This window comes from Dermochelys coriacea, chromosome 10, assembly GCF_009764565.3.
Source record: "Dermochelys coriacea isolate rDerCor1 chromosome 10, rDerCor1.pri.v4, whole genome shotgun sequence".
NCBI lineage: Eukaryota > Metazoa > Chordata > Testudines > Dermochelyidae > Dermochelys > Dermochelys coriacea.
In genome coordinates, this window is record NC_050077.1 from 19,756,871 (window position 1) to 19,783,902 (window position 27,032).

Genomic DNA, 27,032 nt, shown 5'->3' on the forward strand with positions numbered 1-27,032 from the left:
CCGATGAAGTGAGCTGTAGCTCAGGAAAGCTTATGCTCTAATAAATTTGTTAGTCTCTAAGGTGCCACAAGTATGCCTTTTCTTTTATTGACATAGTTGTATCTACACAGGGGTTAGTCATGCAAAGTCATGCAGAGGTGTGGTTTTTCCACACCCTGGGCCCTGACCTAAAAGGGGTCATTTGTGTTAATTAGTGAAATTGATGCAACTTGCTCTGGGGCTGCGAGGATCCCCTTGGAAATCTGACCTGGGGGCCAATCCTAGGCAGTTCGGGGGTCTGTCGCTCCCTAGCGGTCAGGGAGATACAGAGGTGGGTGTAAGGGAGCAGGGAGCGGAGTCTGACCCCAACCCCGCTAAATCTGGAGCTGGGCGCGCTTGTACCTGCCCTTTGGGACCGAGGCCTTTATAGTCTCTGGGGGACTTTCCCATCGGGACGCGGCCTCCACTCCAAACTCTCCCCCGGCCCGTCCAGGCCCAACCCCGAAGGCCATTTGCTAGGCAGGCAGGCCCGGGCTCTCGTCACACATTAACCACCCGGGCCAGGAAGCCACGCGCGGGGCGGGGGCGGAGGCGGGCGGCGGGAGCCAGCGCAGGGGGCCAGGCCAGCCGCAGCCCCCGCCGCGCTTTGGGGCAGGCGCCATGGCCGGGGGCGGCTGGCTGTGCGGCTCCCGAGAGGGCTTCGCGGGCCCCGGGGTGAGTGAGCTCCCCGCGTCCCCGGCTGCGGGGGCGTTTTCCCAAAATCCCTCCCCCCAGCGCAGCCTGGGCGGCAGCTGCTCGCTCTGCAGCGGGGCATCGCACCAGCTGCTCCCTGCCCCGCGCTGCCGCTGGGCACGAGTCGGAGCTTAGAGCAGGCTCCACAGGCGGTAGCAGCCGCTGCGTCTGGTACCCCGCTTGCAGTGCTCGTACATAGCCCGTCCCTGGCGTCGGGGGGGGGGGCACGAAACGCTGCCTAGTGCCCGGAGAAGGGGACCATTCCCTCTTCCTAGCCATGCAATAAGTGCAGCAACTTCCCAGCTACTCGGGGCCCTCTGGCTTCTCTCTCGGGTTTCCCTGTTTGCAGAGTTATAGGCCAGGGCACTGTTTATCGCCACCTGCGGAGTGCAGACCTTTGCCCGCTCTCCGGCCATTTCTCCTCTCAATCATTGCAGACAAACGGTCCATTGCCCCTTGCTGCAGGGGGTGGGAGGAAAGCAAAGTACAGTTACCTGGGGGGGGAACCAACTGCTGGAGTGTGTAGGAGAGATTCAACGAAGAGAACTAGAGCAGAGAGTGGGGGGAAAGAAAAAAAAAAAAAGCCCACACCTGCCCAGCAGTGTTATAGAGCTCCCCCCATTCATAGACAGCACCTGTCCGCTTCACTGACCTTCCTTGCTTCAAGAAACTTTGGCCTGGTGGAAGCTGAAACCCTTATCTTTGGACACAGCCCAAAGCTAATACACCATTTGGGACTTTAACATTTGAAAATATAAGCTACAAGAACAATAGGTGGAATGCAGTCAAAATCTTTCATAAAGTGCTCTGCTGGTTGCATCATACATTGTCTCTACCTATTAGCGGTGGCAAAAATATTTGCAACCCTTCTACTGTATAAGGCCATGTCTACTCCACAAAATTGTCAACCTAATTTAGTCAGCATACAGCCCCTGCAATTATTAAATCGCTTGAGTGTGCACACGCTTGGCTTCTTAGGTCAGCAGTGAGCTGACACCAGGATCATTTATATTCATAGGTGCTGGAACCAGGGGTGCTGGGGCTGCTGTCATGGGCTTGAATTGATTTCTATTATATAACAGGCTTACAGGTTGGTTCAATGACTCTCAGCACCCCCACTAAAACAATTGTTCCAGCACCCCACTTGTAGTGTCAGCCTTGGGCATTATGGGACAGCTCCTGAAAGCCGGTAGCAGTCGATGTAACTAATGCAATGTCAACACTGACACTTCATTGACCTAATTACATGGATCATGACTGCACCACTCAGGGAGGTAATGTTATTAAGTCGGTGTAGAGAGGCACTTGCATGGGTGGGAGCCAAATGTAAGTGAAGACACTTCCACAGCTAGGTCGATGCAAGGCAGTTTACATCAATTTAACTGTGTAGCGGCCCAAGACACTAAAATTACTGTTAGCTAGAGCCACAGGTACCGCAATAATTTTTATATGGGAAAGAAGCTTCTCCAACTGACACTGTGTCTGAGTAAGAAATAATGGTGGTTGGAAATAAACACATTAATATTACAAAAAACAGTATCAAAACATTAAGGATGAAACCCTTTCCCATTGACTTCAATGGGAGTTTGAAGTTGGGGGAGGATTTCACCCTCAATATATAATGGGCCAAATTATTTTCGGAATTACACTAAGCATTCATCAGTGGGGCTTAACTAGAGTAGAACTTGGTCCAAGGAGTCCATGATAGAAGGTATCAAGGTTCCTTCCCCACTCTGAACTCTAGGGTACAGATGTGGGGATCTGCATGAAAGACCCCCCTAAGCTTATTCGTACCAGCTTAGATTAAATGCTGCCACCACCAAAGTGTTACACAAAGAACAGGGGAAGTGCCCACTTGGAAACGTCTCCCCGCCAAAATATCCCCCCCCCAAGCACTACACCCCCTTTCCTGGGGAAGGCTTGATAAAAATCCTCACCAATTTGCATAGGTGAACACAGACCCAAACCCTTGAATCTTAAGAACAATGAAAAAGCAATCAGGTTCTTAAAAGAGAATTTTAATTAAAGAAAAAGTAAAAGAATCACCTCTGTAAAATCAAGATGGTAAATACCTTACAGGGTAATCAGATTCAAAACACAGAGTCTCTCTAGGCAAAATCTTAAATTACAAAAAGACACAAAAACCAGGAATATATATTCCCTTCAGCACAACTTATTTTATCAGCCATTTAAACAAAACAGAATCTAACGCGTATCTAACTAGATTGCTTACTAACTCTTTATAGGAGTTCTGACCTGCATTCCTGCGCTGGTCCCGGCAAAAGAATCACTCGGACAGAGAGAACCCTTTGTTTCCCCCCACTCCAGCTTTGAAAGTATCTTGTCTCCTCATTGGTCATTTTGGTTGGGTGCCAGCGAGGTTATCTTAGCTTCTTACAAGCTTACAATACAGGTGAAAGGGTTTTTCCTTTGGCCAGGAGGGATTTAAAGGTGTTTACCCTTCCCTTTATATTTATGAAAGAAGGATATTAAAATGTCTTTAGCCCTCCTTATATTAACTTTACTTCAGTATACACCTGTAATGTTATGTATTCATAAGATAAATACTTTTAAAAGGGCTATGGGGAATAGAAACCTAAAGGGACACACTTTACAGTCTCCTTGCTCAAAACTGATAAAGCTTCATAGTAATTAGCAAACCATCATCCACTTTCTCTCCTCATCAAGTGATTGCTTTCTTCTCAGCCTTGCCTTCTATCAGCATACTGAATAGGAAGGTCCACATCAGGTGCCAGTAGCCCCCTAACTGATGAAAGCACTGATACCACCCTAACAAGCTGCTAAAGGAAAGATAACAGACTTCACTTACATGAAGCTAAAACAAATGTATGTGATTTCCCATCTATATCCACACCTGTCTCTCTAATCCTGTGAAAATGATCCTAGCACAAGTCTTTTGAAATCAACCCAAGCACAGGTCCAACCAGTGCAGGTGGCTGTTCTTAATAGCCAATGCCCCAATTGTGCAAATTGGTGGGTTCACATGGAATCCCAGTGAAGTCAGTGGGCTCTGCACAGGCATGGCCATACATCTGGCACATCACAACACAGGATCAAGATCCAAGACCATTCAGGGACTTAGGGAATCATAGACACAGCAACCTGAAACCAATCCACTGACTATGAGCAATGCTGGCGACTGCTGGATTGTCAATCCCAGAGACATATCTGGCAGCAAAAGCTTCAACATTAAATCCTTCAGTCACTTGAGTACCAGCCTGGAATCTGCCATAACTCTCTCCTCCTATTCATTACCCCCTAAAAGCTCTAGAAGAACTAAAAATATCCACCCAGTCCTATCTGTTCTACCCTGGTGATAACTACAAGGAAGGCTTCAAGCAATGTAGGCCAAGATTTTCAAACATGGCTGCCTAAAATTAGGCTTCTAAATGCATCTTTAGATATCTTAGTAAAAGGGGCCCAATTCTCAGAAGTGCTGAACACCCACAAATCTCTCAGATATCAATGAGAGCTGCAGTAGGATTGCCAAGCCTCCTGGAATCTCCAGGAATTAAAAATTAATCTTTAATTAAAGATTATGTCATATGATGAAACCTCCAGGAATACAGGAGGAGGAGGACCTTGGAGTATTGGTTGATCAAAGGATGACTATGAGCCGCCAATGTAATATAGCCGTGAAAAACCTAATGCGGTCTTGGGATGCATTAGGCAAGGTATTTCCAATAGAGATAAGGAGGTTTTAGTACCGTTATACAAGGCACTGGTGAGATCGCACCTGGAATACTGTGTGCAGTTCTGGTTTCCCATGTTTAAGAAGGATGAATTCAAACTGGAACAGGTACAGAGAAGGGCTACTAGGATGATCCGAGGAACGGAAAACCTGTCTTATGAAAGGAGACTCAAGGAGCTTGGTTTGTTTCGCGTAACTAAAAGAAGGTTGAGGAGAGATATGATTGCTCTCTATAAATATATCAGAGGGATAAATACCGGAGAGGGAGAGGAATTATTTAAGCTCAGTACCAATGTGGACACAAGAACAAATGGATATAAACTGGTCATTGGAAAGTTTAGACTTGAAATTAGACGAAGAGGAGTGAAGTTTTGGAATAGCCTTCCAAGGGAAGCAGTGGGGGCAAAAGATCTGTCTGGCTTGACTCAATAAGTGTATGGAGGAGATGGTATGATGGGATAACATGATTTTGGCAATTAATTGATCTTTAAATATTCAGGGTAAATAGGCCCAATGGCCTGTGATGGGATGTTAGATGGGGTGGGATCTGAGTTACCCAGGAAAGAATTTTCTGTAGTGTCTGGCTGGTGAATCTTGCCCATATGCTCAGGGTTTAGCTGATCGCCATATTTGGGGTCGGGAAGGAATTTTCCTGCAGGGCAGATTGGAAGAGGCCCTGGAGGTTTTTCGCCTTCCTCTGTAGCATGGGGCATGGGACATTTGCTGGAGGATTCTCTGCCCTTTGAAGTCTTTAAACCACGATTTGAGGACTTCAGTAGCTCAGACATAGGTGAGAGGTTTTTTGCAGGAGTGGGTGGGTGAGATTCTGTGGCCTGCGTGCAGGAGATCAGACTAGATGATCATAATGGTCCCTTCTGACCTTAGTATCTATGAATCTATATTGGCAACCCTAAATTGCAGATGTTCAGCACTTTGAAAATCAGGCCACTTTTATTCAGGTGCCTAAATACAGATTTGGGAGCCTCCGTTCAGTCACTGAGATTTAAAAGTTTTGGTTTTATTTCTCTGTGTAAAGTCTTCCTCCCACCTTCAGGCCAAGTTTCTGTACAAACACCAGGGCCCATGAAAGTAAAGACCAAAGCATTATCCAGTGTAAACATCTGACTAGCATAGCAGTTACCTGCTGAATACCCCTTTCAGATACCACATGATCAGACTTGTCCCCAGTGTATCTGGTAGTTATTTCTCCCTGTAGATCCCCGTGGGAAGGGACCTTGCTATTATTGTGTAATTTCTGTAATCCACATACTTACTTAAAATTTTTCAAATATAAAAAAAAATCATTGTAATGTCAATTTCATTACGCTAACACCCTACATCTAACTAGCTGATCATGGCATTTTAAAAATACATTCCATGAGATGATACATTAAAGATTTCACGGGGTGGGGGGAAAGGAAGTAGAACACAGTTTATAGACTGAATTTAACAGACTTTAACTCTCCTCTTAATCCCTCTCCTTAACTGACAACCCTCCATTAGCCTTCCTGTCTCCCTGGTTCACAACCTTGAAGTAATCTTTGATTCTAACCTCTCTTTCTCCTCCACATCCAGTTTCATCCTTAATCCTCTCTAGTTTTGCCACAGCTTGTCCTTTCTTTATTATCTCAGCTGCTAAAATCCCTGGCCATTCCCTGCTTATTTCTTACTCTGCTTTCTGGAGCTTTCTCAAAAACATAAGAATGGCCATACTGGGTCAGACCAAAGGTCCATCTAGCCCAGTATCCTGTTTTCCGACAATGGCCAATGCCAGGTGCCCCAAAGGGAATGAACGGAACAGGTAATCAACAAGTGATCCATCCCATCATCCATTCCCAGCTTCTGGCAAACAGAGGCTAAGGACACCATCCCTGTCCATCCTGGCTAATGGCCATCCTCCATGAACTTATATAGTTCTTTTTTGAACTCTATTTGAACTTCACAACATCCCCTGGCAAATAGTTCCACAGGTTAACTGTGCATTGTGTGAAGAAAATACTTCCTTTTATTTGTTTTAAACCTGCTGCCTATTTATTTCTTTTGGTGACCCCTAGTTCTCATGTTATGAGAAGAAGTAAATAGCACTTCCTTCTTTACTTTCTCCACACCAGTCATGATTTTATAGATCTCTATCATCTGCCCCCTTAGTGGTCTCTTTTCCAAGCTGAAAAGTCCCAGTTTTACCAGTCTCTCCTTTCTAGCCTTCCCTCCTCTCCCACCTCCAGTTTATCCAAAATGCTAGTGCTAAATCCACCTCTCTCTCCCATCTCTTTAACCATGTCATTCCCCCAACCCCCTTGAATCTCTGTTGTTCAAACTCCTTTTAAATTGTAAATGTTTAAAAACAGCTCCTCAGCTGGTGTAAATCAGTGTAGTCCTCAACCAAGCTACAGTGATTTACTCTAGCTGAAGATCTGGTCCCTTCTCTCTGTCTTTCCATACAGTCCAAGATAGGGGTACGGTCGATAGCAGGCTATGGCTGTGCTAAACCATTTCTCTGTGTGTGTTCTTGCAGGACTGGAATCAGACGTGGTATACAGGTAGCCCAAGCTTTACCCAGTGCTTTCAGAATACAGTCATTAGTTGGATTCCCTGTGCCTATCTTTGGATCTGTTTTCCATTCTATTACCTGTTTCTTGAGCACCACAGCAGAGGATATATCAGAATGTCGCACCTCTTCAAAGCTAAAATGGTAATGATCATAAAAATAATACCTAGCTGTGCAATATAGCACTTTTCATCTGTAGATCTCAAAACACTTTGCAAAGGAGGTCAATATCATTATTCCCATTTTACAGATGGAGAAACTGAGGCACAGAGAGGTAAAGGGATTTGACCCAGGTCATTAAGTAGGCCAGTGCAGAGTCAGATCTCCTGAGCCCCAGTCTGGTGCTTGTTCCGCTAGGGTCGCACTGTCTAGTATTAGACACTGAGTTTTTGATGCTAAGTTTACTGTGACTGGCATGAAGAATTTTATTTTTCTAAATGATTCAAACTGTCTTGATAATCTCCTTTGAATCCCCCAGTCCTTCTCCTGCTTGGTGCCTAGTATGACTGTGTAGGTTACATTGCTTTTGTCTGATTGTGGATCTCCCATATAAGTGCCAGAACTGGAGAGCCTTACCTAGTTTTTACTCTCTCCTTAATCAGGTAAGATCACTGAGCCAAGGAGTGAGTGAGTAAGGATTTCAGGATCTGGCCTAAAACGGAACAACAATCCTTGTAGCACTCTCCATCTTAGCCTGCCCCTACTTCCCAAACTGCTTCCAATCACAGTGTGTCCCAAACGCCCCTTTAACCACTCAAATACCTTAGAGTACACAGACTACTGTTATCATACTTGTCCCTTTACAGTCCAACATGTTTGTTCCCTTGTCCCAGGTACTTGGATTCATATTGATATTACTGTGTTTTTCGAACCTATTCTACACCCTTTGGGAAACAAATCAAGGAACTCTGCGAGCTCCAGTGTTCTTCATTAGCCCAGCAGTTCTGGGGATTACAATGGTAATTCCTTTTTTTTTAAACATAACTTTCAATTTAACTATTATGGGGCAAAGTTGGTCTTGGCTCTCTTCCCCCTCACCATCGGTGGGTGCAGAAGACCCAATAGACAGCGGGACTGATGGGGTTCTATAGGTGAGCTGGTGTTGTCTGCAAAACCCTGTGCACTGTGGAGCTGTGCTCTATGAGGCTTCACCTGTGGTGCTACATGAAGTGGTGGCAGGCCTGGGTTGCCATAGTGGTGTGGTCACTTAGTCTGCACCTGTATGGCTCCACTGACCCAAAACACCACGTGGGAGCTGATGCAGTAGAGGCTACGGCATCCCTGAGGTTGCGGTAGTGATTGCAGAGTGGCCCCATGCAAACAGGAGAGAGGATTCCATTTCCCACAGCCTACATGTGGTAGAATTAAATGTCACCATAATGGGAACAATAGTTCAGCCCATTAACATTAAACTGATCTGACACCAGCGGACAATAAACTCTATTGACCATTAACTTGAAACTGTTCATTGTTTCTCTCTTCTTCCCAGATCCCTGCAGTGTTTCTCACTCAGTTTGAGAGGCTGAAAGGTGTTCAGTCTTCAGGCATCTTGTTGATTTTTTGGCTGCTGTCATTCCTGGCTGCTACTGTGACTGTCAGTTCTAAAATTCAACAGGTCCTGGAAGGGGTAAGCAGAACTTTCTAGTTTTTGCATGTGCCTCTGGTAATGTCTCCCGTGTCGCCACTCTTTGCCAGCAGAAGAGAGGTCTCCTGCCAGCAAAATAAAACCATCTCCAGTGAGAGGCAGTAACTTCGTGGGCAAGAGAACATCTCCCACCAACAAAGCACCATCCACACCTGCGCTTTTCATTGGTAAAACTTTTGTTGGTCAGAGTATGTGTTTTTTTAACACCCCTGACCGACAAAAGTTTTACCAACAAAAGCGCAGTGTAGCCATAGCCTTAACAACAGCATGGCTCCATTTGGCCCTCTTGTTTGCACTCTTGGCCATGAGGCCAAGAACGAAAGAGGGCAATAGACTGAATTGCTCTCTCCAAGTCGCCACACTGAATTAGAGTTCAGGAGCATTGGCCAGGCAATTTGAAAGAAACAAGCACTGCCGCTACCCAGGCTGCATCTGTTCTATGGGTGAAAAGAGCACTTTAATCTCCAGGCCCCACAGCGCCTTATACTGTTAAAGCTTATTCCCTTTCCCATGTGGGAATAGCTATACCTGTATAAACACATTTATACCAGTATGACGGTGTCCATACTAGAGAGTTGTCCATACTAGAGAGATTGTATTAACTATACTGGTACCAATAAAGAGGTATAACGTGTTTGTATAGACAAGGCATATCAACTTGATTTCAGAGAGCCACTTCTGCTATAGATCTTTTATACCAGCTGTTTTGGTTTCATTAGGATGAGCATTTATATGTTAAAATTCACTGGGGTAGATTTATGGATCTGATACTTATCAGTACTGGTCATTCTCCTAAGTGATAAACCCAGCAGGTGAATCTTTTTGTAACAACAGGGAATGATCAAAGGTTCAAATCAGCACCTATATTTCATTGACAGAGAGAAGAATGATACACTCCCACAAGACGAGGATGGTGGGAACTCACTATTGAATTGAATTAATAGTGATTGAATTAATTAAAGTTAATTAGTCCCACACTCTAGGCATTTGACCTCCCATCTTCTTTTTATTGCCATGATATAATTTCCCACTCATGTCATTCTTCCACACTGCTTGCCTGTCTCAGACACAGAACTGATTATGAGGCCCAAAGGGAGGTTCCCCAACCAGCTCCAGGACATACTATTTAGAATAAAACCAGGAAATAGCCTTTTTCCATTTTGAAGTCTACCCAAAGCTTTAGGTGAATGGGGAATTTATATCCTCACAGGACTCAACCCTTGCCTTAGTTTAATTAAGCAGCCGTAAACATTTACTGGAATCTGCCTGGTCAAAGCCTGACACTGCCATCTTCAAAGCGGGCTAAGGGAGTTCAGCACCCAAATCCCCCTGAATTACAATGGGATTCCAGCATCTAGCTCTTTTAGGCTCCTTGGAAAACCCCAAGATGAAACCTTTACTCTAGTCTAAACTACAGCTATACTCCAGCTCCCCTCAGTGGTTTATTAGTGCATGTGTTGTGATTTTCCAATTGCATGAGTTTTCTGTATCAATAGCAGTAATTTAACTATAATATAGCATACTCTAAGAAACTGGTGCAAGAAATACACATGGCACACATCCACAGCAACACTCAGAGTTTATGGCTTATACAGTGTGTGAATCCACCTTTCTTTAGTGATTTCACATGAAGTATTTTACCTCAACCTCAGCAATTCTCTTTTTTGTAGGGCTTCCCAGAGGACCCCTTCCGTCATGTCACCTCTTACCTTTATTTTATCCTGCTGCTAGTAGAGGTCATACTGTTCTTCTTTACTGATTGGCCTCCCTTCTTCTCAAAAGCTGTCAATGACTCTGTAAGTATATTTGATTTCTTAAAAGCTCATCAGTCCCTTGTCTAAAACCCACTGGAAATGGGCAGTTCAGATGAATGTCTGAGATGAAAACGTGGCAGCTTACATACAGACTAATTTTTAACTAGTAATTTGGCATGCCAGGGTTTCTGGATTCCCAGCTTGATTTTCAGAGGTTTCATAGATTAGAAGGCCAGAAGGGACCTATGATCATCTAGTTTACCCTCCTGTATTGCACTGAGCATAGGACCTCCCTGAATTAATGCCTGTTTGAACAAGAATGTGTCTTTTAGAAAAACATCCAACCTTAATTTTAAAATTTCCAGTGATGGAGCATCCACCACCACCCTTGGTAATTTGTCCCACTGGTTAATTAACCTCTCCGTTACAAACTTGCACCTTATATCTAGTCTAAATTTATCCAGCTTGAACTTGCAGCCCTTGGAGCTTATTGAGCACCTCTAGTTCCCATTGACTTCAACTGGAATTACAGGTGCTCTGCAGCTCTGAGATGCAGTCCCGAGCTACCTCAGTTTGGTACCGAAAAACAGAGGCAGTCTAAGGCAGGGGACATGGTTGAAAAGATACATCTAAAATTTTTGCTAAATGCTCTTATTGATTCATCAACTCTTCTTTTGTCTGTTTTTCCCACCTATTGCATTCACATTGTGAACTCATTGAGGTGAGGATTGTGGTTTTATACTTCTTCCCTGTATCTGGGCCCTGATACTTGCATGAAATTCCTCAAAAAGAAAAGGAGTGCTTGTGGCACCTTAGAGACTAATAAATCTTTTGAGCAGAAACTTTCGTGAGCTACAGCTCACTTCATTGGATGTAGCTCATGAAAGCTTATGCTCAAATAAATTTGTTAGTCTCTAAGGTGTCAGGTGTACTCCTTTTCTTTTTGTGAATACAGACTAACATGGCTGCTACTCTGAAACCTGTCATGAAATTCCTCAGTAGTTCTGTAATAAAATATTACAAACAACGGAAAAACTGGCCAGTGAGGCAATGTAAAACAAATTATCTGATGTACGAAGGTTGCATGTCAGCCTGCATTAGTAGAAATGGGCCTCAAGTGTTATTCCTACTAGCATCATATGTTCTGTACTATACACACAGAGAATGACGAAGGATTCCATTTTGGGTCTGACAGCTAAAACAAAGTGGCTTTAACCAATACTATATATAGTCCCACATATGAGATTAATGTATTGGAATAGAGGCAATTATCTAGAAACAACAGCTCTCACTAAAATGCAAAATTAGATCTTGATGGCAAATTGAGGCGCATTCCAAGTTATTTTCACTGCCTTGCTCAGGAAGATCTGAGATGACAGGGAGAGATGTAAGTGGATCTCTCCAAAGGGAGAATACGGAAAGTCACTCCCTGAAGTAATTGATCCTGAGAATCAAGTTTCAGAGTAGCAGCCGTGTTGGTCTGTATCTGCAAAAAGAAAAGGAGTACTTGTGGTACCTTAGAGACTAACAAATTTATTTGAGCATAAGCTTTCGTGAGCTGCGCACGAAAACTTATGCTCAAATAAGTTTATTAGTCTCTAAGGTGCCACAAGTACTCCTTTTCTTTTTGAGAATCAAGTGTATTTTTTTAACATGCTTCCACTTTGCCCTGCACAGGACAAATTGGAGAAAAGGGTTTACAGTGCAAATGACCAGACAGAATATAAAACCAGTGCCACAGGACCATGTCTCTGCCTGGGCTGAACCTGGCATACTGATGCTTCATATGTACCTTCTGAAAAACCAGTGACCTATCCCTATCACACACCTCTATTTTCAGTGCTGTTACCATACCGTGCTGACATTTGCTACATGCCTTCCCAGTGCAGCCAGCATTGCATCTCCCTTCACTACAATCATGGCAGTTATACTTGATCTTTCGTAAACAAGTCAGAGCCCAAGTCATGCATGAAATTAGTGTTTGTGGGTCATAGTATGAAGAAAAGAGTACCGCTTGCTCCCAGCTCAGGCCTTTTTCAGATTTGAATTAGTAAAGATCTGCTGCTTACAGCAGTCGTGGTCTTAGTACCTTAACACAAGCAAGTTGCACATCGTTTTTTGGTGGGGCAAAAGCAGGGTACTGTATTGTGTTTATGCAGTATGTGGCTATTTCTACATATGAAACTTGTCTGTTTTTCCTCTAACAGAATCCATGTCCAGAACTTGGTGCCTCTTTTGTTTCCAAAATCACTTTCTGGTGGTTCTCTGGGTAAGAAAACAAGTAGCAAGCAACGTTTACTCTAAACTATCAGATAAGCTCCATCAGCCTAAGGCAGAAGGGTCCAGGTATTTAGGCACCTAGCTCCTTTTCAATTAAATGGGAAATAGTCACCTCTATACTTTTTAGGATCTGGGCTGAAGTGTAAGGGACAGTGGCAAAGCTGACAAGCTCAAAGCTCCTTGCAACAAGTCTAATTCTTTCCTCAGACACCTATATTCTACTCCCCGTGGCTCAAACTGTGCTCTGAGTTACGCTAGCACAATAGAAGCCTGTTTCACACCTGGATTTGAAGGGGACTTGAGTGTAGAATTTCCCCAGGTAACTTTGTATTTTTTTAAATGTCCTTTGTGACTTCTTAAAATCCAGCCAGTCTTCAAAATGATCACTGCAACCCTGCTAACATCCCAGCTTTCTGCCAGGAGAGCCTCTTCCAATCTCTACGGGGCAGCAGGGTGGCTAGAGATCATGCAGTTGCACCATCCTGCTGCTTAGTTTTCATGAGCAGAGTGGTTCCTGAAATTTTTGAGAATACTTCAGATATTCTTGTATGTTAACACTTGGCCTGTTTAGGGGGTGAGGCAGCCAGCAACCAGGCAGAATGGAAGGATAGTGCCAGGTACACGCATACAATGGGACCACTCTCAGTTATGCCAAGGCCCTGTCTCTGTTTCACAGGAGTCATGGGAAGCAGAATGCAAGTTTGAACAACCTCAGGGCTGATCTAATTTATGCTGGAGGGGAGACAAGGCCCCTGAATGGCCCCAAGAATATGGAGGTTGCAAAGTGGGCTTAAAGCCACCTTTGTCCCCACCTTTCTGTCCCTGTCCCGAGCTCAAGAACGGAGTAACTGAGAATTAGGCTCAATATGTAGGACTAATTTAAGGCCAATCAACTGAACATTTTTTTTGGACACACATCCCTCTGTGCTTGTGTGTTAACCGTTTACTTTACAGGTTAGTCTGGAAAGGCTATCAGCAGCCATTACAAGCAGACGATTTATGGTCACTGATGAAAGAAAACTCCTCTGAGGAAATTGTTTCCCAGCTTGAAAGAGAATGGAAAAAGTACTGTAACAGAGCCAAGCAGTAAGTACCTGTTCTAGGGGGTGGGAGCTTCTCCTCTAGCTAGTCCAGAGCTAGCATGTTCAGCATCCCATGTGCTAACACACCACATCAGAGCCCCATTTGACACCATCTTGTTCTCATTAAAGACTAGATTATGAGGTTTATGCTGATAGGGCCAAATCCTGGATGTCAGGAATCAGCCCATGTGAAGGATTGTGTGCTGGAGACCACCGGGACGGGGGACTGACTGCGGTAGGGTGCCAAGGAATTTGCACTGCAGCTGTTTCTACAGCTTCAGAGATTGTGCTCCCTATTTGCACCAGAGAATGGCCAGTGGAGTCACTGCCATTGAATCCTCAACTCCTTCAACTAGTGGAAGGGGGAAGGCTGCCCCTGTGGATGGAACACTCGGCAAAGAGAACTTTGTGGAGTTTCCCTTCCCTTGGGCTCTTTCCGCTGCCCGGTTATCTTTTGGCCATTTATCATTTAGATCCTAAATCTATTTAGACCTTAACTATGTTGAAAGCTATTGGGGGACATCCTTTAATGTCCAAATATCCAGACCAGAACTGCTTTGGGGCAGGGACTGTCTTTTTATTCTGTATTTTTATAGGGGTCCTGTTCCATGACTGGAGCTGTTAAGTGCTGCCACAGTACAAATAAGTAACTCACTATTCAGGCCACTTGGCAAGCCCCAATTCCAAGTGTGGGGTATTTAAAGTGCTGTTGACAGCCCAAGTCAAATACTTCAGGCCTTCTCTGGATTGCAGCCAATTTTCTTTGTGTTTGTTCCTTTAGAAACACAGAATCCATCAAATACAAGAAGGATCAACAAAGTGGAGCTGGTTTGGTCGAGACAGAAGAGACCCAGGTTCTACTGCAGCCAGAACAGAGTCAGAGTGAGCCACTGTTGAAAGCATTTTGGAACATGTTTGGAACCTATTTCCTTCTTGGTACCCTCAGTTTAGTCATCTGTGATGTCTTCCTGTTTTCTGTCCCAAAGATACTGAGGTACATGCACATTCAGGAATGATTGTCTAGAAGGAAATGCTGTACATAGAATATCAGGATTGGAAGGGACCTCAGGAGGTCATCTAGTCCAACCCCCTGCTCAAAGCAGGACCAATCCCCAATTTTTGCCCCAGATCCCTAAATGGCCCCCTCAAGGATTGAACTCTCATCCCTGGGTTTAGCAGGCCAATGCTCAAACCACTGAGCTATCCTTCCCCCGCCCCCAAATGTTCATACCCATACATTGGCTACTTTTCCCTTACGTTAATTTTTTGTGCTGATGAAAGGGCTCAGATTTGGCATCCTTGGATCGTTAAATCCTCTGTTTATTCGCTAAGCAAATGTGGTACTGGCCACATAACACAAGGTTCCTTGGACTTTTCTGCCAGGGTACTCCAATCTCTGTCACATAGAGAGAGACTTAAACCTCTAAGTCCTGAAAATGGTTGGCCTCTTTGTTACCAAAGGTGGCAGTTAGAGCCAGTATAATGGTCTCAGTATAGTACATGCACATCACAAAAGTCATTTCTAACAGGCTGCCAAACAGCCATCAGATGGCCGTGACTTTTAGTCAACACTGATAGGAACAAGATTCAAACTGTTGCAGCATTGCCAAATCCAAGTCTTTAAAAATCATGAGTCAGGCTCCTAAATTTCAGGAAATTGTCATAAAAATCATGTCCAATATCTTTGGGGTTCTTTTTACTTGGCTTGTGGGATTTGAACTTTTAGGGTGCAATGCACTCAGGTCATGTTTTCAAGCTTCTCTCTTGAAAACCAGAGGACTACAAACTTACTCCTTGTTTTTAAAATGATAGCCGAGGCTCTTAATTGTATGACTCCAGGAGCTGGGGCTTTAAGGAACACATTGGATATCATGAGACTCCATATGAAACTGTGAGAGCAGGCAACACACTTGTAACTGTAGAACTGAATGACTTTGTGCTCTGTATCCGATGATAAATTATAAATAGTAAAATAATGCTCCCCTACAATTGTTTAAAAAAAAAAAAAAACTTCAGATAAGTATTTTTCTGCTGTATGAACAGTATTGGTTCAGCACCAAAATGCATTTATAGTATCACTTCAGATGAGTCAAACCCAATTCAGAGGTGGAATAAGAGCTTGAAACACCATTGACTGCAGTAGAGTGGCATTTATATATATCATTTATACCAGCAATGAATTTGGCCACTGATTTCTCTGTTATTTCCAATCAACTTATGCAACAAAAAAAGAAATGCAGTTAGGGCTGTAAAGCGATTAAAAAAAATTTATTGTGATTAATCGTGCGATTAATCACGCTGTTAAACAATAATAGAACAACATTTATTTAAATATTTTGGATGTTTTCTACATTTTCAAATATATTGATTTCAATTACAACACAATACAAAATGTACAGTGCTCAATTTATATGTATTTCTTACTACAAACATTTGCACTGTAAAAAACAAAAGAAATTGTATTTTTCAGTTCTTCCATTACAAGTTCTGTAGTGCAATCTCTATCATGAAAGTGCAATCTCTATCATGAATTTACAAATGTAGAATTATGTACAAAAAACCTGCATTCAAAAATAAAACAATATAAAACTTTAGAGCCTACAAGTCCACTTAGTCCTACTTCTTGCTCAGTCAATCACTCAGACAAACAAGTTTGTTTACATTTGCCAGAGATAATGCTGCCTGCTTCTTGTTTACACTGCCACCTGAAAGCGAGAAGAGGCGTTCGCATAGCACTATTGTAGCCGGCATCACAAGATATTTACGTGCCAGATGCGTTAAAGATTCATATGTCCCTTCATGCTTCAACCACCATTCCAGAGCGCTTGCGTCCATGCTGATGACAGGTTCTGCTCAATAACAATTCATAGCAGACCGACACATGTTCATTTTCATCATCGGAGTCAGATGCCACCAGCAGAAGATTGATTTTCTTTTTTTGCGGTTCGGGTTCTGTAGTTTCTGCGTCGGAGTGTTGTTCTTTTAAGGCTTCTGAAAGCACGCTCCACACCTCGTCCCTCTCAGATTTTGGAAGGCACTTCAGATTCTTAAACCTTTGATCAAGTACTGTAACTATAGAAATCTCACATCGATTTTTTTTTTTAAACAAGCCTCATCAGCATGGGAGCACGTCCTCTAGAATGGTGGCCGAAGCATGAAGGGACATATGAATGTTTAGCATATATGGCACATAAATACCTTGCAGTGCTGGCTATAAAAGTGTCATGCAAACGCCTGTTCTCACTTTCAGGTGACATAAATAAGAAGCAGGCAGCAGTATTTCCCATAAATGTAAACAAACTTGTTTGTTTTAGCGGTTGACTGAACAAGAAGTAGGACTGGGTGAACTTGTAGGCTCTAAAGTTTTACACTGTTTTGTTTTTGAGTGCAGTTATGTAAAAAAAAAATCTACATTTGTAAGTTGCACTTTCATGATAAAGAGATTGCACTACAGTACTTGTATAAGGTGAATTAAAAATACAGTTTCTTTTGTTTATCATTTTTACAGTGCAAATATTTGTAATAAAAAATAATATAAAGTGAGCACTGTACACTTTGTATTCTGTGTTGTAATTGAAGTGAATATATTTGAAAATGTAGAAAAACATCCAAAAATATTTAATACATTTCAACTGGGATTCTATTGTTTAACAGTGCGATTAAAACTGATTAATTGCAATTAATTTTTTTAATTTCAATTACTTTTTTTGAGTTAATAGTGTGAGTTAACTGTGATTAATCAATAGCCCTAAATGTACTAGATCGTTTTACACTGTGCTAGGAAAGTGTTAAGTTAGGACATCTCTGCTCCAGCATGAGAAGGAGCAGTTGAATGTTCTGAGCTGCAGTAAAATAAAACAAAAATTAGGTTGGGTGCTGCCATTTTACATACCTAGGATGCTGAGCTGTTTGTCCAGCCTTCTATTGATTTACTGACAAATATCAGCCAGTGAGAATTACAAAGCTTGTAGCCTTGCTAAAGACAAGACAAAATATCCCCACTGTTTAGGCCTTTCTAAAAATACTGCCTGCTATAAGGGCCATGTATTTTGTCATCTCAGTTTGCATCCATCTGCTCAAAGTTCTCTTGCAGCCTTTTCCTGGAGTTCATCATGGACCGAGAAGCCCCAAACTGGAAAGGTTATTTCTATGCAACATTACTGTTCCTATTAGCTTGCCTCCAGACTCTGTTTGAACAACGTTACATGTACGTGTGTCTTGTATTGGGAATGAGGCTGAAGACTGCAGTCACAGGCTTAGTGTATAGGAAGGTAAGCCAACTTTTCCCTTTGGGAGTTGTTTTTTTTTATCAACCACTAATGTTTTATAAGAGATGGTATTTAATAACTGCTACCCCAAATATGAATAATAGTTAAGAGCTATTTTTAGCAAATAATTCCTTGGTTACACTGCATGTGAAGGGCAGCTGCATAAATCTCCATGAGATCTGGGGAAAGCATTGTCCTATTTGCTGTTGTGAGGTTCATGGAGTAGCTCTTGCATCTAAAAAATGAACTGAAGAGCAGGAGATGGAAGCTGTGCTTTACCAAGCAAGCTAGACATTTCATTTCTTGTTGGGTAGTGAATAGACTCATCTGCAGGGTAAAGTCACATAACCCTGAATGATGTTTTCGTTCTTGATATTACAGTGACTAGGACTTGCCTCTTTATGAGGCTGATCCTTCTTCCCTTTGACCTCAGCATGAATGTTGGTTATTTATTTTCTGAACAGAAGCTGATTTTGACTGTTTGGGCTCTTGCTTCTCCCACCCCCACCCCATCCCACCCCCAGGTCTTGGTCATGTCCAATGCAGCAAGGAGAGCAGCAACTGTAGGAGAAATTGTCAATCTGGTATGTGTCGATGTGCAAAGGTTAATGGATCTCATTATCTATTTTAATGGGACCTGGCTTGCTCCCATTCGGATCATCATCTGCTTCGTCTTCCTGTGGCAGGTAAGAGATGGTCACATCTATCTATTCCTGTTCTTGAGATCAAGGGTAAAGAGAAGTTGTCAAGAGTCAGATGTGAAGTTTGCTGCCAAGAACAATCTGAAATTTCCATCTGTCTCCTTTCCCATCCATCTTTGAGCTCTGTGGTTTAAAGCGCGTGCGCGCGCGCACACACACACACACACACACACACACACACTCTCAATAGAAGGATAAATGAGTTTCCCCACACATTTAAATGTGTCTTTTCATTGTTGTTTGTTATTCTTCACTAGATGCCTTGCTTTGATTTATCCTTCCACCCACACAACACACAGTTCCTGGCTTAATTTTTGTGATTCCAGTGTTCAGTCTGATCTCCTAGATAAAGACAGTGAGTGTGACTGTTCTTACAACCAGCTCATGGAAAAAGGGGGTCTTTTAGCATCGGCTCTCCTTCTGGTGGTGAAAGAAAAATACGTTGATCCTTTCACAATCAATCCTGTGATGGGTTGGATCACAGAAACCCCCTGGGAGCTGCCACCTGATGTGCCAAGACTAATTCTGCTCCTGCTTTCCAGCCCTGTCAGCTTAGGACTTCAGTGCTCTGCCTGGTTTGAGCCAGACCCAATAGCCTGTGTAAACGCAGCCCAGGTCTGAACCACGTCCCCCAACAGCTATAGGTTTAACTGAAAGCAGCTTACAGAAGTGTTCCTGTCCTTGACACTCAGATGCCCAACTCCCAATGGGGCCCAAACCCTGAATAAATCAGTTTTACCCCGTATAAAGCTTACACATGGTAAACTCATAAATTGTTCGCCCTCTATAACACTGATAGAGAGATATGTACAGCTGTTGCCCCCCCCCAAGTATTAATACATACTCTGGGTTAATTAATAAGTAAAAAGTGATTTTATTAAATACAGAAAGTAGGATTTAAGTGGTTCCAAGTAGTAACAGACAGAACAAAGTGAATTACCAAGCAAAATAAAATAAAACCCGCAAGTCTATGTCTAGTAAAATTGAATACAGACAAAACCTCATCAGTTCCAGTAGCTTCCTTTTACAGACTGATCTCCTTCTAGTCTGGGTCCAGCAATCACTTACACCCGCTGGAGTTATTGTCCTTTGTTCCAGTTTCTTTCTTGGGGGTGAAGAGGCTCTCCCCTCAAATGTAGGAATCTCCCAGGGGCTTAAATAGACTTTCTCTTGTGGGTGGAGACCCCCTTCTCTCTCCTATGCAAAGTCCAGCTCCAAGATGGAGTTCTGAGTCACCTGGGCAAGTCACATGTCCAGGCATGATTCACAGTTTTTACAGGCAGAAGCCACATGGTATCTTGAATGTCTTCAGGAAGAGGTTTTATGCGGATTGGAGCATTCCAAGATGCATTGTTCCTTAAGCGCTTCTTGATTGGGCACTTAACTTTGCCAATTCCTTTCTCCAGGACCTGACCAAATGCTCTGCTAGGGTTATTTAGAAATCAAGCCAGTACACTGCCAATATTCATAACTTTGAATTCAAAAATGATACATGCATACAAATAGGATTAATAGATTCAGTAGATCATAACCTTTACATAGATATGTTACATGGCATATGTAGCATAGAACATATTCCAGTTATGTCATATATATTCATAAGCATATTTCCATAAAGCCTTATGGGGAGCACTGTCACAAATACTATAACTGTTTTCAGCTCTCTGACTTTCAGGGTTCTGGTGTTCATTTATTTGGCACAGCCTTAAAACATAGCAATGAGTATGACCTGCAATGTGAACTTTCCTACACTTTATCCTAAAGGCTGATTCTCATGAAGTCAGTGAGACAGTGAGGCAATTTGATGAGAGAGATCTTTGATACTGTTATGAGAAATGTTCATTGTAGACTTACTGGGTAAACTAGATTTACTACGTGCCAATGTTAGGATATAAATGATCCTGAATTAGTGCAAGACTGAGATGAGTTAGATAATGTTAGTGACTTTTGCCTCCCTACATTTAATGAGGAGTGTATTATATTTCTACAGAATAAAGCCCCCAGTTTTGAATCACGAGCGTTTGTTTCAGCCTATTTGGTTCTTTGCCAGATGAAATCATGCACCCTGTGGGGTGGGATGATCATGTTTTTAAAGTCAGGCAGCTTTGAAGATGGGGGTCCTGAAAGGCTTGCATTACCCCCTCCCCCCTTTTGCTGACTAGGATGGCCCATGCTCTTGTTAGCACCTGGAAGGGCATTACAGCACCGGAAAGTGAATTAGCAACTGCTGGATGTCATGTTGAGCATCACCATCTTTCTGGAGATGGTGTTGCTAGTTGTCTAGTTTCAGGGGATGCGGAGATATTTGGGGGTTACTTGCAGGTAACTGATATGGAGATGTTGGTCCATCTCTTCATTTGGGAGAAATTAGTGCTCACATGAACATGAAAGACCGGTATAATCAGATAGAGCCAGGAGTAATGCAAACTGGCATTGGGCCAATTCTACTACCATACCTCTGCCCTGAGCCTGCATCACTGGGATTATTCTAGTGCTGGCCTCTCCAGCACACTGAGGTGATTTGTAAAGGGAGCAGAGATCCATTAAACACTACACTAAGAGAGCCAAACATTTATAATTTACCATTCAAGTCAAATTTGCAACTATATTTCCAGTGGTCCAAAGCTAGTGCAATAAAACATTGCTGTTGCACTTTGCTAGCTGATTTCAATCCAGCCAGACCATGCAGCATTGGCCCGTGTGACTTTCCTAAGCCAGCCACTAGATGTCTCCATTAAGGCATCCAAAAGCTGCTAGAGCAGGGGTGGGCAAATGTTTTGGGCCGAGGGCCACATCGGGGAATAGAAATTGTATGGAGGGCCATGAATGCTCATAAAATTGGGGTTGGGGTGCGGGCTCTAGAGTGGGGCTGGGGATGAGGAGTTTGGGGTGCAGGAGGGTGCTCTGGGCTGGGACCGAGGGGTTCGGAGAGCAGGAGGGGGATCAGGGCTGAGGCAGGGGTGCGGGAAGAGGTTCAGGTTCTGGCTGGGGGTGTGGGCTCTGGGGTGGAGCCGGGGATGAGAGGTTTGGGGTGCAGGAGGGTGCTCCAGGCTGGGATCGAGGGGTTTAGAGAGCAGGAGGGGGATCAGGGCTGTGGCAGGGGGTTGGGGCATGGGGAGAGGCTCAGGGGTGTGGCCTCGATTCAGCGCCCCATGAAGTAGGGCCGAGCCGCGTGGTGTGGGCTCGGCCCCTGACCCAGCGCCCTGGCCAGAGCAGGGCCTATCTACATGGTGTGGCTCCGGGCCCCGGTCAGAGCAGGGCTGCAGCCGCTTGGTGTGACTCAGGGGCCAGCTTAAAAAGGCACGCGGGCTGGATCCGGCCTGTGGGTGATAGTTTGCCCACCCCTGTGCTAGAGGAATTAGCAATGAAGTGTTGGTTCTCAAGCATGTTCCTGGATCTCTCACAGACATGACTCTCTTCCTTCAGGGGAAATAAACATAATTCAGCAAAATAAAAAAACATGACCACCTATGAGACAGTCTATGAAAATAAAATCACTGGGCCAAATCTCCAGCCATATCATTGGCTTCAATGGGTTTACCGCGGGGTATGTGAGAGGAGGATTTGCCTCTGTGAATTCAGCACTCAGGTATTTTGCATCAGAACAGTTGAGTAAGGACCATGATCACTCCAAAATTCTCCTGGAAGGTGGAGGCAGAAGATCACAGTGTCTTAATCAAAATACTCCTGAAGGCAGAGGAGGAGGAGGAAAGTTCTAGGATTACCCAAAGGGGTGCTAGACACAAGCCTCCAGTGGGAAAACAGGCAAAGAACAAGGTGACTAGGAAAACTAGCATCTCTACAAATATTTCACCAACGTTTCTTGGGTTTCTACTGCAATCTCACCTCTTCTCTCCTGGCAGCTCCTGGGACCATCTGCCTTGACTGCAATTGCTGTATTTTTAATTCTTTTGCCTCTGAATTTTGTGATCACCAAGAAAAGAAGTCACTTTCAGGTACTTTTTTGCCTCCTAAAAATGCAAAATGTCCTTGGCATGTGAATTTCTGGGATTCAAGGTCTAGCATCACAGATTAAATCCCATCATTCACACCCAAGTAAGGGCTCCCAAGAATATCTGAGGAGTGTCAGATGTTCTTGTTAACTGCTGGAAATAGCCTACCTTGCTTGTCACCATGAAAGGCTATCCCCCCCCCCCCCCCCGCCCCGCTGCTGGTGATGGCTCATCTTAAGTGATCACTCTCCTTACAGTGTTTGTATGATAAAACCCATTGTTTCATGTTCTCTGTATGTGTATATAAATCTCCCCACTGTATTTTCCACCAAATGCATCCGATGAAGTGAGCTGTAGCTCACGAAAGCTTATGCTCAAATAAATTTGTTAGTCTCTAAGGTGCCACAAGTACTCCTTTTCTTTTTGCGAATACAGACTAACACGGCTGCTACTCTGAAACCTGTCAAAGATGGAACAGTGACTTTTCAGCATTCCTAATGACAGCCTCAATGGGCCTTTATTTTAGGAGGACCATATGAACCATAAAGATAACCGAGCGAGACTCACCAATGCCATCCTCAGTGACATTAAGATCATCAAACTCTATGGCTGGGAGAAAGCCTTTATGGAGAAAGTACTCTGTATCCGAAAGCAAGAGCTTCAAGCTTTAAAAAGTTCTCAGATCCTGTTCTCGCTGTCTCTGTCTTCCTTCCACTCATCTACATTCCTGGTGAGCAGTTCACTCTCCTTCACAGCACACAGCCTGTTATTCCCTCAGCACCATAGCTGTGCATGGCGCTTGATAGACAAATCCAATAGACAGATGCCTGCCAGAGAAATGTATCGTCTATTCGCCTGATTCTGCAGTGGCTTCCCTGCAGGCAGATCCCTACACCCACACATGGCCCATGAGGGCCTGGGGCTCTGTGGAAGTCCAGGGCTCCACCCACATGGCGCTGACTGCAGGATCAGGGCCTCAATAATTTTTTATAATGCACTGTTGCATTTGCTGCTGTCCCAGCCCAGCAACATACACTATCTGTGATAGCCTTCTCTCTGGAGGGGAATGTTCATGTCACTATCTCACTGTATTTGCAGTGCTGCAATAGTCTCAAAAGCACAATAAGTGGCACATAATCAGATTGCCTTCACCAGATTATAAAAACTTTGCTTCTAGAACTCACAGGACAACATAAATGGGTGTGGCTGATGCCACTGGGGTTTTACAAAAATGAGTCCTGGGAAAACAGTGCACCATCTGAGCACTATTTTGCCTGTCTGTGAATACTTGTTTGCTTTCCCTTTGCTCCCTTGCAGATTGTATTTGTCATGTTTGCGGTCTACACCCTGGTAGACGAGCAGCACGTCCTAGATGCTCAGAAAGCCTTCGTTTCTTTGACGCTGATCAACATTCTCAACACTGCTCACTCTTTCCTGCCATATTCCATAAATGCTGCTATACAGGTTAGTTGAAGGCTACAGTCTCATTTGCTTGGTTGTTGCTTTCTTTTGCACATCACTGTTCCGAGGTGGGCATTTCTTAAGGAGCAGCACACTCCTCCTACCTTAGGTCCTGTTGGGAAAGCCATGGGAATTGGGGAGTGGAGCATGAGGGCATGCAGCCATCCAGATGCATGGAGCTTTCTGGGTAGTGCTGTGCAGTCAGTGTTCCATAGTGTATTGAAGGGGTTAGCAAGAGCAGTTTTTTCACGGTGTTTGGGCTGTCATAATGTAATGTAATGTAACTGATTTGGATTTATATTCATTCACATGGAACAACATTAAGATCAGGGGCAGTCTTAGGGATAGGCTGCCAACTAGGCTGTCACCTATCCCATATAGCAAGACGGGACCATATCTCCCAGGATGCCACATTTAAGTGTCGGATGAAATAGCCTTGTGATGGCCAGACTCAGCAATGGGCAGATTCCAATCCACTCTTCTCCAGCTGGGAAGAGGGTGGGCTCCAAACTCCTGCTTCAGAAATGTTTTCTTATTTCTGCTCATTCCTATGCAGAAGGCACCACTTGATCTCGGATGTGCCCCAGGCTCCATTATCCTGAGTGGGTGATTAAAGCAGACTGAGACAGATGGGGGAGGGTTCTCAGCACTAGCCCCTGAGAGGAGTGGGAGCTGTGAGCGAGCACAGCTCACCCAAGCCAGGGAGACGAGGGGGAACGTCTGCTGCTTCTAGCAGAAGTGGGGAAGCTGGGCCTCCCTCCTGCCCCCAAGACGACTGTCATTGCACTCATTGAAGGAGCGTTAGAGCCAGTGAAAAAGGATTCTGGGGCATATTTGGGAAAAGATGGCCAACTGCAGACCTCCAAACAGAAAGAGGGGCTCCCTTCCAGAAGAAGAAAGGACATGGAAGGACAGAGTATTGCGGAGCTGGATGGGAACAAAGGCAATTGGTATGGGGGAAGGGCACCAACACCCATTGCTGCCTAAAGCACCAAGAACGCTCATCTGTCAGTTTGCAGTTTATCTGTGGAAAATTAATCACCCAGACAATACTGTTGCCATGGAAATGACCTGAGCTGGGCATTCACTTGAATTGTAACCTATAGCGGGGCGGCGCCTTACCCCTGCAGCGGCTCCTGCTGGTCGTCCAGGGAATTAACGTTTCCAGCCTCCGGAGCGCCCTCTGCAGGCTGGTGTCCCGCTGGGCCAGAGTCCCTCCTGGACCCCGGTGACCCTTTCAGGCTGGGGTGGCATTTACACTGCCATCTGCCCCAGGGAAAGGGGGCTAGTTGATGACTGGCAGTGGCCAGAGACTGAGGTGAGGTAGGAATAGAGGGTGGGGGTACCCTGGAGAGGGGAGACCCAGATCTGTGGGGGTGCTGTTACCGGCAAGGGGGGTTTGGACCTGCTGCCTCTGCCTACCCTTGGGCTGCCCTCTGCAACCGCAGTACCTTTCTTTGGCCTTTAACAAGGCCTGCAGCCTGGGGGGGTTTCCAGGCCGAAGCTCCCCAGCTTTTCTGGCCTTCCCCCAGCCCTGCTCCAGTCTTGATTTAGCTCCTAGCAGCCAGGCCCATCCCTCTCCACATCGATAGAGAGAGAGAGACTGACTTTGTTTGCTCCTGGCCCACTGCCCTCTTATAAGGGCCAGCTGGGTCCTGATTGGGGAGTAGCCGCATCTGCGGCTGGTTCCCTAATCAGCCGAGGCTTGCTGCTTTTCCTAGCAGCAGCCCTCTTGCAGCCTCTTCCCTCTCCCAGGGCTGATTTCAAGCCCTTCAGGGCAGTAGCGGGTGGCCACCCTACTTCATAACCATTTACTATTTTACATCCATTGGCTGGTTTGTGTGTTTTTAATTTCAGGCCAAGGTTTCCTTAAGCCGTTTAGCTGCCTTTCTTAGTCTTGAAGAGCTGGATCCAAACAACATAAGCACAGTTACCTCGGACCACTGTAAGCATTGACCTAGGGTGATTGCACTTGGTGGGGAGCACATAGCACTCAGCTTCCACTAGCATTAATTACACACAGCACAGGGAGAGTGTGCCATGTAAAATGTGGCTGCATTACCATTAGGGCAACTAGTTTCATTCGGTTCTCTCTCCTGTATATTGATCATTTGACAGACACAATTTTTATCCTCCATGTGTATTTTTCTTCACCCAAAAAGAAATAATCCACTGCTGTCAGTTCAGCTTTTAAGAGGAAGGTCAAGAGAAGATTTGATAGTGTTAACATTAAAATAGTCTTAATTATAATAATTAACTTCCTAGAATGCAGCCCTTAAGAGTCACTGAATAACTCAAGGAATTGGTGAGGGGCCTGCATGTCACATCCTCGGCTAGTGTGCATCAGGATAGCTTATCTGTTGGTTTGGTGATCCCGCTCTAGTTGCTAGTGTATATGTAGTCTACTGTGTGCACTCAGTTTGGTGATAATTAAACTGCATTTATCTTTTTAAGCTATTGAGAACATTGATTTTTTTCATCTTCAAATAGAAACAGGTACATTTATGTACCCATCTCTAAATACGCATATATGTCTTTCATGTCTCTTTATATGTTAGTACAGGATGGTATCACTGTAAGGAATGGAACATTCAGTTGGTGCAGAGGAAGCTCTCCTTGTATTAAAAGGTACAGGCTTTTATTTCAAATAAATATTTCCAGCGATGCAGTAATCACCATCAGTGCTGATCAACAGCCCTGCAGAGTGAATCCAGCGAGGCCAATACAGGAAAGTGGGGGGGATTTCTGATCTAAATTTCCTACATTTTGTTTTTCTAAACATAGTTCAAATTAAATTGCAAAATCAAATCGTGCAGGACATTTATTATACCTGTGTCCAGTCCAAATGTGGACATACTAGTAGGATGTCTCAACTCTATAGCTGGATTCTCAACTAGGCACATGGATGTGTCAAACT

At 44.2% G+C, this 27,032-nt stretch overlaps 1 protein-coding gene across 4 annotated transcripts in view; it reads left to right on the forward strand.

Moving 5' to 3' along the window:
- The first annotated feature begins 508 nt into the window (after positions 1-508).
- LOC119862008 (ATP-binding cassette sub-family C member 6-like) overlaps positions 509-27,032 on the forward strand; it is a 47,586-nt gene continuing 21,062 nt past the window's right edge. The window contains exons 1-15 of one of the 4 annotated variants that reach the window (XM_038417822.2): positions 509-693; positions 6,939-7,115; positions 7,805-7,930; positions 8,461-8,598; positions 10,287-10,412; positions 12,578-12,639; positions 13,605-13,736; positions 14,514-14,726; positions 17,826-18,003; positions 18,525-18,686; positions 22,565-22,657; positions 23,181-23,384; positions 23,972-24,118; positions 25,973-26,060; positions 26,674-26,743. In XM_038417822.2, coding sequence (XP_038273750.1) covers positions 640-693; positions 6,939-7,115; positions 7,805-7,930; positions 8,461-8,598; positions 10,287-10,412; positions 12,578-12,639; positions 13,605-13,736; positions 14,514-14,726; positions 17,826-18,003; positions 18,525-18,686; positions 22,565-22,657; positions 23,181-23,384; positions 23,972-24,118; positions 25,973-26,060; positions 26,674-26,743 — 1,970 coding nt within the window. In that variant the 5' untranslated portion in view covers positions 509-639. Of the gene's footprint in view, positions 694-6,938; positions 7,116-7,804; positions 7,931-8,460; positions 8,599-10,286; positions 10,413-12,577; positions 12,640-12,905; positions 12,970-13,604; positions 13,737-14,513; positions 14,727-17,825; positions 18,004-18,524; positions 18,687-22,564; positions 22,658-23,180; positions 23,385-23,971; positions 24,119-25,972; positions 26,061-26,673; positions 26,744-27,032 lie in introns of those variants that run through there. The other 3 variants (XM_043493254.1, XM_043493253.1, XM_038417823.2) reach the window with 3 other exon arrangements.